This window comes from Eucalyptus grandis, chromosome 10 (genome assembly GCF_016545825.1).
Source record: "Eucalyptus grandis isolate ANBG69807.140 chromosome 10, ASM1654582v1, whole genome shotgun sequence".
Classification (NCBI taxonomy): domain Eukaryota; kingdom Viridiplantae; phylum Streptophyta; class Magnoliopsida; order Myrtales; family Myrtaceae; genus Eucalyptus; species Eucalyptus grandis.
In genome coordinates, this window is record NC_052621.1 from 14670130 (window position 1) to 14683070 (window position 12941).

General features: G+C 40.1%; 1 protein-coding gene across 1 annotated transcript; it reads right to left on the reverse strand.

The window, feature by feature from the left end:
- Positions 1-3020: 3020 nt before the first annotated feature.
- Positions 3021-4228, reverse strand: LOC120289227 (apoptosis inhibitor 5-like protein API5). The gene is made up of 4 exons (XM_039303972.1): positions 3915-4228; positions 3767-3832; positions 3584-3687; positions 3021-3200 (listed from the first exon to the last, which is right to left on the reverse strand). Exons 1-4 carry the CDS (start codon positions 4077-4079, stop codon positions 3107-3109), a joined length of 429 nt encoding a protein of 142 aa, XP_039159906.1. The 5' UTR covers positions 4080-4228; the 3' UTR covers positions 3021-3106.
- Positions 4229-12941: the final 8713 nt, after the last annotated feature.

The window sequence follows — 12941 nt, forward strand, 5'->3', positions numbered from 1 at the left end:
AATCATTGTTGACATAAAGATTGCACTGCACAAGAATGCGAAAGTTGAATGTGCAAAATTTACCAGACACTGCATAGGAAGCGGGGTCGGTAGATCTAGTATAAGAAAGAGTATATGCTCGAGGAGCTGATGTTTCAAAGTGGGCCTTTCAAAAGCGCATGGAATGTTGAAGTCGAAGTCGCATTCTGCGTAGCGAAAGACAGTTCACGACATGCATCAGTGAGCCTTCCTTCCTGATACCGGAAGAAGTGGATGTGCCAGGGTGAACAGGGTGTTGCATAACTGAGGGTAATTCAGCACATGATTTACAGAGCAGAAAAGAGCAGCTCTGCTCCAGGCAGGCATGGGCTAAACCGCGAGCCTTGCTCGCACCATCCTTCATTCGACCCAGCTCCAGTGGCAGCAGATGATAGTGAATTGGAGATAGAAGAGGCAATCCAGACAAGCATAGACCCCACCTAGTATGCTGCTTTATTCTCAGCTTTACACCCATATTCTGGTTTCGAGCTTCACGTGGAAGGACACCAGTAGATGCTGATGGGCGAAATGGTTTAAAAAACTGAGCGTTTCTCGGCCTCCAGATCTTGCGAACATAAGAGTTATAGCCACGCAGTCCACGTCAAGGCTGAAATTGCATTTGCTGGAGGGGGAAACCAGATAGCAGACATTACATTGGAGGTCTACCGATTGATCGAAAGCAAGAAAAAGGGTTGATTATGGAGAGAGGGGGCGTCGCTTCTCTGGGGTAGATTCGGTGCAGTTCTCGTGAACTAGGAATATGCACCGTGTAGCATCCATAGACCTCCTTGCAGGCGTTGCATTTGACTCTACTTTTCGTCCCAATTGGAGGGATGTGAGCAGATGCTAATGAGCAAAATGCAGGATGGATTCTCAGAGTCCCCATCAGGCTTAGTCGTGACTAGGCCGACGAAGCAATATCCGGCCATGCACTAACGCTCAACTGTCCGAATGGCAAGAAGGAAGCCTGCTCGCACGCATGGCAACTCCGATGATCCTCCTCATCGTTGGCCGCTAGGCAGTCAAGTCGGGGCACCGGGTGAGACTGGTGTCCAAGTGCGGACAGCATGCTAAATTCGGCATGACTCATAAAAGAAGAAACGACACGATTCACAGTGTGAGCTGAGCTGCGCATTGGAGATCAGCACGCATGACATTCCAAGCAAGTACAGGCTTCTTCGCTCAGGTTTCGAGATTCAATACATGATCACCAAGGCAAATTTGGAAATAAAATGCGTTTTGAATGGAGTTATAGTTGTTGAGTGTTATCAACACGAAGTAAATGTGGTGAAATTAATTTTACCCCACTCCCGCATCATTTGATGTTGTGTTTCAGTGCTAATTTGTAGAATTCTTTTTATTTTTTATGCTATAATGCAATGGTTAATGAAACTAAAGTAGCCCATGAAAAAGTTTCATATCTTGTTCATTTAAAGTCAGCTGCAATCCGACCAAAAATAAAAATCAGCTGCAACTATAATTTAATTTTCCATAAGTTAACCAATAAATAAACTCCAAACATTGGTTAAGGTCATAAAGGTGCATCACCTTGGGCTAGTCTATACATATATTAGAAATTCTTATCCAACTTACTATGAATGCTACTTACTTAAGACTATAGTGCGATGACTTTTTATAAATTACTACTTAATAGCGTATAAAACTAAATTCACCGTATATGTAAAAGTAACGCTCACATTTGCTATTAAATGAAATTCGTACAACTAGTATGAGCCATATCTACTTTTATTCTAGTTACCAATTTATCTATAAACGCACATGTTCTGCAGCAATCTTGAATTCCACATTTAAAAAAAAAAAAAAAAAGAGTTACGTATACTATGATGCTTCATAAGCAATGACGATAAGGTTTACCAAAGCAATAATTGTAATTAAACCTGTAATTTTCTCCTAATTTTTTTTTATTAGAACTCAATTGTCCGCATTGATTATCCTTCAAAAACAAATGTAGATTGAAGTGGTTACAAACCCACTTCATATTATACAACCTAGGACTTCAACTAACTAAACTGAATTTAGATCCACACGGAAAAAGTTAGTGTTCGTATAAACTATGAAAACTAAGACCCAGGAGAACATTTCTAGAAAGAACAAACAAAAGAGAGGTACTATTCCAAGTAATTCTAAGTAAACCTGTCCAAACGGTAGTACATTATTTGCAAAAAGGAAAATCATAGCTGTGTAGGGCTTATAATGATAGGTTCTTGAAGCCGTTCTATTCCAACCTAACTTGAACATTTCTAGAAAGAACAAACAAAACAGAGAGGTACTCTTCCAAGTAATTATAAGTAAATCTGTCCAAATGGTCGAATGAATTATATTTGAAAAAAGGAAAACCAGAGCTGTGTAGGGCTTATATCTTAGGTTCTTGGAAGCCATTCTATTCTAACTTAACTTTACTAGGAACTAGAACGGTCAGATTGTGAACCAAAATTCAACTAGTACAATTCGTTTTGCTGCAACTGTCACCTAAGTCATCCAAAATGCACAACCATCTGAATAAGGTACAGCAACAAAGTAATTCTTCAGGTTGGTAACAACTGGAAAGCGGGCAAAATCAGACAACCGGAAAATATTCTAAGGTCTAAACCAACAACATAATTAAAGGGTTCAAATGATATAGGTCACACAGTCTGTTGATCATGCAATCTGACTAGTCTGTATTCAAGCTTAAATCAAACAATGTCACTCTACAAGCGAGGCGAAGGTCCCCAAGTTACATGAGCACCTATCTACTTCATTTGACTAATGGGAGATGAGTGTAGAACTGAAGGCTGCAGGTAGCTCAAACCAAACTATATCGACTAGCTTTGAATAAATTACAATCAGTAATGTGCGTCCAGGTCAAAGCTACCAGCTAAATATTTTGGCGCACATCCAAAACTTCGTTCTCACCAGTAAACAATTTCTCTTACTGACCTCATATCTGATACAAAGTTCCGCATCCGTCGCATCAGGCATGGCCGCAATCTACCGATAATTTCTTCCTCTTCCACGTCCACCCCAACCCCTTCCTCTTCCTCTCCCACCACCACGCCCACCCTGGGACAAACCTTCAAATGCTCTATTAACAAGCTGGTTTTGCATACCGCCCGCTCCACGTCCCTTTTTTTGATGCCGCATTACTGGAACCATTCACAGCACTAGCGGATCGTTTTCCTCTGCATAAATGATGATGTCAATAAGATGATATGCGAGAAGAGACCCCATTGATCATCACAACAGAAGATAAAGCTAAGATATGCAAGTCATTCTCAACAATCTTTCTGCTCCTCCTGGACTTGTCACCAATGCTGTTAGTTGGAACAATCAGTCAAATTTTGATAACAAAAATATGAAGACATTCACATCAATTTTCCATGAACAGATTCGACAGTGACCAACATAATTACAGTGATTTCCTAGTGTAGATGTAGACCTGTCACTAACGAGGGAAGTAGCTAAAGTATCAGCAACTAGAATCGATATATAACCCACCACAAACAAATCCAATAACAAACTCGCTGAGGAATAGAAAAAACATAAGGATCAGTATTTCTCCTACCCAGTCCCCGTATTTGTTGCAGGTGCAGAAGCTTTGACTGCCTCTTTCCAGGAGAGGCTGATGCTCTTGTCTCCAATAAATGAAGGTGTCTTTGAATGCAATGGCTAAATCAATAAACCACAATGAGTTATTCCTCACATGCCATGAAGACAAAAACAGTCAGTAATAAGTTGACTTATTCACCTTAGTCATGGCAAGGATATTATTGCAGGTTCGCAGTCCGGATGTAGTGTTCTGCTTCTGAGTTTTCTGCATAAAGTACGTGGTGTCAGTTGCATGGAGCAGAACCATTTAACAATAAAAGATGCAAGCATTATGATGACAAACGGACAATGGTATTCCTCTCCTCATCAGTCTTGGCAGCTGACATTGCTTTATTGTGCTCAGCCATTCCCTGAGTTAGCTTTTTCATGGTGGCCCTAGTTAACTCCTCAACAGTAGTTAATCTGCAGCAAAAAAGCCATGGAAAGATCAGGAGGCAAATTACACACTTCATAACACCAACTTACCCAAAACAAGTAAATTGCAATGAATATCAGAACTCCCGGATCAAATTATTCCCTCCGACTTATCATTCATGAGGAAATGAAAGGCAAGAGGAGAATAAAAAATGCTATGTGGCCATAGCAAAACTAATTGCAAGATAACAAGTTAACAAGGAACATGCAAGAGCAATTTAGCAAAAATGTTGCAGTACAGCTAGTTTCGAAAACAAAACACATTACAGAGAACGCGAAGCATCCCGAACATCTCTTTCTCTTTCGTTTTTTGCACTGCATAATCTGAATAATCATAATTTACACAATTACTTTCAGCTAGTTTCAGGGAAAAGTCAATCCTTCAACTAATATAGAAGCTATCATAGAAGCTATATAGCATCGCAATGTACCAAACATCTCCTCATGGCAGCGGCGGCGAGCCTCTGCAACCGAATCGCCTCTCCGTTCCTCGGCCGCTTCCTCCTCCTCCTCCTCATCCCCTCGCCGTCAGTCTCTCTCTCTCTCTCTCTCTCTCTCTCTTCGCGTCTTCCATGGAGTTCGCTTTTTACTGTCTTTCAAGTTGCGGATTCTTCTTGAACGAATCCGAATGTTTTGCCCGAAAAGATGCTTCCTTTCTTATGTTTGGCGCGCCTGCTCCTTCAATCTCACGATGATTTCTCATTTTCTCCTTCTTCTTCTTCTGCACCTACGGTTTTTGAATTGAGGAGTTGTTGGTTGATGATCGGATAATGTGATGCTGTCGCCCAAATCCAAACCCCCTCCCGCGCGCAGTCGCCCAAATCTCCCCCAAACCTCAACTCAAACTGCGAATGGAAGCCTTGCTAGCGATGTAGATGTGTTTTGACGACTTGATCATTAGTTGGGGACAAATGGTTGTTTCTTTCTCACGTCTATATCTCTTGGTTGAAATGTCCGCTAGCCCTTTGTGAAAATGCCCAAGCGAACTTTTGTGAAAATTCCCCTCTGGATCTACATATCTGAACGTCCATTGCGTATCTAAATCGTAATGAGCGCTTTCGATTCATTCATTTACTCTCGGTTTTTCATCTTTGAATCCGAAAGTAAGAATGACGTAAGGATGTTTGTTGCTCTGTTTTATGTGCTATGTCTTGTGGCCTTAAATGGGGGTTCCCGCTGGGAGATATGGTCTGGAATCGTTGATACGCATGGTGATTTTCTCGCCGGTAGCACCCCAACCTCTTTTATGTTCATGTACCATGTGTCTCGGTGATCTATCACCTGTATACGTTGAATGGTTGGAAATCGTCACGGTGGACGGTGGTGGTGACTGGTGACTCTGGCGGTGGCTTGATAATGATCATAAGTGAACAATAGTGATGCTTGGTTGAAAAATATGGGCCGTGATGCCACTTCATTGAACTCATCAGCGACAAAAATAAAAAAAACACAGCCACAACACTACTTCCTATCACTGTTTCTCGTACGTTGGAGTTGCTTCCCCTCCAAATTTTTCTTCTTTCTTGATGGGCTTATTGCTTTAACTAGAAATTCAAGTGTAGCTGATTATAATGTTGATTCAATCTGTATTTCTCTATCAACTCTTTGTCTCTTGCCTTGTCTGGCACTCGTACTCTTAACCTGATATTATAAGATTTCATTAGTAAAAAAAAAAAATTGACGTTCTTTGTAGCTTCCTGTTTGGCCAGCAGATGGATATGTGTAATTTTACATTCTTTGCTGGCATACTCTGGTTTTGCTCACTTTTCCATACGAACTGGGATAAATAGATGCCTTGGATACACAAGCACAGCTGCAATTTCAAAAGCTCTGTTCTATTGTTGAGTGATACAAATCAAAATGAAAGATGTCAGCCTTCTCATCTATGTACCCTATACACCATTACTGCTTACTAGCTATTCCAAGATAATATAGTTTTAGTTTTTCATTGCGGAACAGAGTGGTTAAATAATATAGTCTTCATTTGACCTCTAGTAGAGCTTTGCTGTGGCAATGCGTGCAATGTAAGACTAAGTTGTCTTACTGGCTGATTGGCTTTTGGCCAGGAGCTTGAATTGTTGCTTCAGTCAGACATTCAAGTTGCTGGGGCCAAGGTGAGAAAAAAATGCTGAAAAGTAGATTTTTAGTCAGGATGTTTCAAAGTGGGCCTTTCAAAAGTGCATGGAATATTGAAGTCGTAGTCACTTTCCATGCAGCGAAAGACAGAGCGTCAACACTCTTCACGACATATGTCAACAGCGCTCCTTCCTGACGCAAGAAGAAAAAGGATGTGCGGGGTGAACAGGTTGTTGCATGAGTAAGGGCGATTCAGCACATGATTTATGGAGCAAAAAAAGAGCAGCCCAGGTTCAGCCAGCGATAGATGCACGCATTACGAGCCTTGCACGCACCATCCTTCGTATGACGGTTCCAGCAGCAGAGGATGATCGGGCAGAGGAGAAAGAAGAGGCAATCAAGCTAACCATGGACCTCACCTGGTATGTTATTTTCACAAGCTTTGCACCTGATTCTGCTTTCGAGCTTCGTGAGGAAGACCAGTGGATGCTGATGGTCGAAGTGGTAAAAGACCGAGTCCTTCTTGCACTCCAGATCTCGCGAACTTAAGAGTTAAAGCCGTGTCCATGTCGAGGCTGAATTTGCAATCGCTGCAGTAGGAGACCATGGTAAGCATTAGAGGGTGTCAAAGAATGGGTCAGTCAAAATGGGTCCATGACCCACTTTTTGACTCATATTCTGAGAAGTGGGTCATACAAGTTATTCAAACTTTTAAGGGCTAGGCCTAAATGGATTTAAAAGCCATGTGACATCCATTTTTCATGGGCATCGCTTTGGTTTTGTAATTTCACAAGTTTTTTATGGTTTCGATGCTTGCGACATTGCAACTCCTTATAGACAGATGCCAGAAACGACCCTACCAGAGGATGGATTAAGTGTTTCAGCCCGGATATGTCTTTCGACCCAAAAGGAGTAGAGACGGCCCAATGATCAGGCCTAGCCCACTTAAGTCCTGGAGCCCACAAAGCCCGGCCTATTAAGCACTAACGGAAAGCATTCATGAGCTGACACGAGCACTTACGATGGCCGACCGGCCCATCGCCATTGCGCTAGACGGTCCAACTTCTTCCTTGTCTCTTTGAGCTTTTTTGGGTCGAAAGTGCACCTTCTATTCATTTACTTAGGTAAGTTTGGAGCAATTACATCAGTAACATCAGCACTTAGTAAATCGATTAAGGTTATCGGGGTAGATTACCCAGTTTCGAGGGAGGTAATGTTGTCGCTGGGCTCTTGCAATCCAGTCGTCATCTCTTTGAGCTTCAAAAGCGGTGCTCCGGGGATCGGGATGCAAAATTCGCGGAGGGAATGATGCAACCGGGTCATGGGGAGTAGTATTGTGGTCTTTGTGCAGAGTCCATTGAGCCGGTGACCATCTTTCTTTTCGCTCGCCAGGCTTACGTTGCAATCGAGTATCTGCAAGAACTTAACATTACCAATCATGGATTGACACCAAATCACGATTAAGACTGCCAAAGACCCTAATTATTGCTCGTAATAATTGGACTCTTGGAAGTGTTCCCACTAATGCCCTTCTCGTTCCTTCCCTCTTTCACGTATTTCTCATCAGTCAATCGGTCGTTGTCCCTTTCACATGCCCTTTCCCATTTCTCTCTCCTCTTCAAAAGTTTCCACAAATATTCCTCCTCAATACCTTTTTCCTTCTTTCTGGAAAAGATGATATCTATGATTCAATGTGGATGAAATAAGGATTACGGTGAATACTCATTTTTCTATTTCTCAATTCCTTTTTTTCCTCTTCTCGAAAAGATGACATTTGTATATTCCTTTTGCTAAAATTCAAATACATTATACTAATCAGGATTTGAACCGGGTCACATACTCTTTTTAGGGAAAAAGGAGATAGAATTCTATGTTTTTTTTGGTCATATTTATTCTCTCCCACTAAACCTCTTCAACGTCTTCAGTCTCCTTTAGTCTCCTTTATTGACTAGACAAAACCAGACAAAACCCACCCCCTCTCTCTCTCTCTCTCTATATATATATGCAAGCGTTGAGTAATTTCCATGACAACGATTCCATCTCTCCCTCTGAGAGGGAGTTTCCAGGATGCTTCGATGTTAACGTAGCAACGGGACCATGGGAGTCACGTGATTATGGATAAATATGGGACCATCATAATGAAAGTTGAGACAAAAAGGTTCAAGATAGAATTGAAATTGAAATTGAAATTAAAGTTGGGCACTTTTTTTAGGGAATTAGCCCATAAAAATTCATGATTCCATCAATAGTCCAAAATATCTCGAATCGAAGAAAATGCGATCTCTTGTCAAGATGGGAACCTATTTTGTAATGTTTCACCACAAAAAGAAATGTTCAACTGCTTCGAAAGTATTTTGACAGGATTTAGTACATCCAATAATTACAAAAATAGGTGAGTTCGTGCTTAAAATATGTTGCACCATAGATGGGCATTTAAGAAAGGGATGAACAACTATTATTGCAGTATAAAATTGATAAGATTATACTGAAATAGAGAAACAATAACGATATATCGCCGCATGTTTTTATTTTTGTTGATTTTGTGAATAAGATCTGTCATTGACTTTTGTCATCCCCAACTCTATAAAAACAGGGAAAACAACATCGCGGTCCTCCTACCTAGAAGAGATAGTCTCAAACATAAACCAACATAAACATGTTATCAAAATATGTCTTCATCTATATACTTGATATAATGGTGAGTTGGTTACAAAATCAAGAGTTTTGAAATTCATAAAAAAGTAACTGTATATAATATGTATTTCCAAACTCAATTAAACGCCACAAATATCATTTCAAACATATACAAGTATCTAAACTCATATCAAAATCCAACTATAAATGCCTCCCCTTACTCTGCAGCTACATGCGCTTCGCTTGCATCTTTTTGAGACCAGCATTGCCCATTATTTTTTAGTACCTTCAGTTGTGTGCTCACTCTGTCCACTTTTCCTGCAGAATTACAATTTTTTCATCTAGTTCAGCAATAGCAGGGTCTTCAGGTACTTCCATTTTTAAAAAAAAAAAAAAAAAAAAATTGGTATTACCGTATTTTCCGTTGATTATAACTTATTGTGGAGAATGAGTCTATATATAATGTCAAAGAAAGAAAACAGAACAGAGCTATTCACCACATCACAAGGCAGCATCTTGTGTCTCTTCGTTGCCTAATGTCAGTTTAGTGAGAGAGTACTTCTCTGATGAAAGCATACTGCGGGTAAAAATGCATTCCATATGAGTAATCAATTTGCAAGGGCATTCGTCGCAGCTGGAAGCACCTAGATTTGGGTCTTTTTTCTCTCAAAGGTCACAATAGTACTCATCGGCATGATCTTCCATGGACGAAGTGTAAAGTGTGAGTTGATGGAGGTGATGGTGATCTTTTATCGTTGGTGGTAATTATGGAAGGCAGTCATGATTGACATTAAGACCGCACTGCACAAGAACATGAAAGTCGAATGTGCAAAATTTACCAGACACTGCATAGGAAGCGCGGGTCGGTAGATCTAATATAAGAAAGAGTATATTCTCATGGAGGTGATGTTTCAAAGTGGGCCTTTCAAAAGTGCATGGAATGTTGTTGTAGAAGTCACATTCTGCTCAGCGAAAGACATCATCAATGCTCTTCACAACACACGTCGGTGAGCATTCCTTCCTGATACAGGAAGAAGTGGATGTGCAGGGTGAATGGGGTGTTGCATAACTTAGGGCAATTCAGCACATGATTTAAGGAGCAGAAAAGAGCAGCTCTGCTCCAGGCAGGGATGGGCTAAACCTTTTGACATATTCATCACAAGCCTTGAGCACACCATCCTTCATATGACCCAGCTCTAGCTGCAGCGGATGATTATGAATTGGAGAAACGAAGAGGGAATCCAACAAGCGTAGACCTCACCTAGTATGCTCTATTCACAAGCTTTGCACTCGATTCTGGTTTTAAGCTGCACGTGGAAGGACCCCAGTAGATGCTGATGGGTGAAATGGTAAAAAAGTGAGCCTTTTTCGCCCTCAGATCTTGTGAACATAGAGTTATAGCCATGCAGTCCACGTCAAGACTGAAATTGCATTCACTGCGGCGGGAAACCATTTGGCAGGCATTACATTGGAGGTTTACCGATCGATAGAAAGCAAGAGAGAGGGTGATCATGGAGAGACAGGCATTGCATCTCTGGGGGAAGATTCAGCGCAGCTCTCATGGAGAAAGAATCTACACGTGTAGCATCAATAGACCTCCTCACAGGCTTCGCATTTGATTCTACTTTTTCGTCCCAAGATGATCGGAGGTGAGCGGATGCTAATGAGCAAAATGTTGGATGGTCACATTCTCAGAATCCTCATCAAGCTTAGAGCTGTGACTAGGCAAACAGAAGCAATATCGGGCCGTGCAGTAAGGCTCACACACATGGCAACTACGATAATCCTCCTCATCGTCCGCCTACTAGGTGTTCAAGCAGGGGCAGCAGGTGAAACGGGTGCTGTTGGGCGGACAGCATGCTAAATTCAGCACACGACTCGTGAAAGAAGATTCGTCACGATTCACGGCAGTAGTGATGAGCTGCGGATTGAAGACCAGCACGAGACATTCCAACCAAGTACAACTTTCCACAAAGGTTCCGGAGATTCAATGCATGATCACCAAGGCAAATTAGGAAATAAAAAGGCGTTGTGAATGGAGTTATAGTTGCCGAGTGATATCAACTCGAAGCAAATCGGGTGAAATGAATTTTAGCTCACTCCCATATTACGTGATGTTGTATTTCAGTGCTAATTTGTTAAAAAAAAAAATTGTATCATTGATGCTTTAATGCAATAGTTTATAAAAACTATTGCATGGTGAAAAGTTTCATATCATGTTCATTTATAGTCAGCCGCAATGATAATATAATTTTCCATAAATTAACTAACAAATAAAACCCCAAACATTGTATAATGTCCATAAAGGTGCATTCACCTTCGGCTTGTCTACACATTTATTAGAAAGTTCTTATCCAACTTACCATAAAAAGTAACTTACTTAAGACAATATTGCGGTAACAGTTTATAAATTGCTAAAATGGATGTAACTTGACATAACTTAATAGTCTATAAAACTAACCTCACTTTATACGTAAAGGTAATGTTTCCATTAGCTATTAAATACAATTTGTACAAATGGTATGAGCCAAATCTACTTTTTTTCTAGTTATCAATTTATCTATAAATGTGCATGTTCTGCAGCAATCTTGAATTCCACATTATTGAAGGAGAGCTACGTACAGTACAATGGTCCGTAAGCTATGTCGATAAGGTTCACCAAAGTAATAGTTACCATTAAACTTGTAATGTTTATTATCTTTAATAAAAACTCAATTTCATTTTCAAAAATCAAATAATTGTCTACATCTTTTACCCTTGAAAATAACATATAGAATGAAGTTGTTACAAATCCAGTTCACATATATAAGCTACAACTTTAGCCAGTTAAACTGAATTTAAATCCATAGGTCAAAAGTTGGCATTTATATAAACTATGAAGACTAAGACCCAGGAGAACATTTTTGCAAAGAACAAACAAAACAGGGAGGTACTCTTCTGAGGAATTATAATTTAACCTATCCAAATGATAGAATGAACTACGCTTTGGAAAAGGAAAATCGGAGGTATATAGAGCTTGTATCAAAAGGTTCTTGGAAGCCGTTCTATTTGAGAGATTTTGTAGGTACACATCGTCACTGCTCTAAAAGCTTAAATTGTTAGATGAAGGTGTAGTTATTATTTAAATATTCTAACACTCCCTCACGCTTAGTCTGGTCTTTTGCCTAGTACTAAGTGTGGAAATTTAATTGGGGAGGCAAATAGGGGCCTGGAAGATTCAAATTCAGGACCTCATAGCTCTGATATCATGTGAGATTTTGTGAGATCACTGTCAACTTGTTCAAGCTTAAGCTGTTAGATGAATGTGTGGTTTATAATTTAAATATTCTAACACTATTCTAACCTAACTTTACTCGAGTTATAATAGTCAAATTGTGAACCAAATTCTAGTAATACAATTGCTTTTGCTGCTACTGTCATCAGTAGCCAAAAACCATGGAAGATCAGGAGGTAAATTACATACTTCAAAACAAGTAAATTGCGATGAGTATCAGAACTCCTGGATCAAAATTATCCTCCGACTTATCATTCATGAGGCAATGAAAGACAAGAGGAGAATCAGAACGCTATGTGGCCATAGCAAAACTAATTACAAGATAACGAGTTAACAAGGATCATGCGAGAGCAATTTAGCATAAATGTTTAGTATCACCAAACTAGTTTTGGAAGCGAAACACATTATGGAGAACGTGAAGCATCCGGAGCGTCTCCTCTTTTGTTGTCTGCTGCATAATCTGAATAATCATAATTTACGGCTTAATTACGAAAATTCCTCTAATTAGATAAATAAAAGTTGTTGATATCAAATAGAATTAATCCGTCTTGTCGAGTTCTCCCAAGCGTACATGGCGTGAAAGCCCACCTTTGTTTCCTCTCTCTTTTTTTCTCGGTTTCTCCGAACTCTGTTCTTTTCTTCTTGGCCGGGCTCTGTTTTCTCTCTCTTTTATGCTCTTGTAATTTCCTTGCTATGAAGCAAGACTAAAGAAAGGGCTAAAACGAGACACTCGGCTTGGGCTTGGCTTAATGTTTTGCTCCTATTTATTATTTTTCGCAAAACCGTTTCTGCAACTTTATTCATGAAGATAAATCTTTTAGGTTATTATGTACTGGTGGATATGATGCGGAGTGAGGATAGATCATCCGAAATTAAAGTTAGGCAAATCACTCAAAATTAAAGATAAAATCAATTT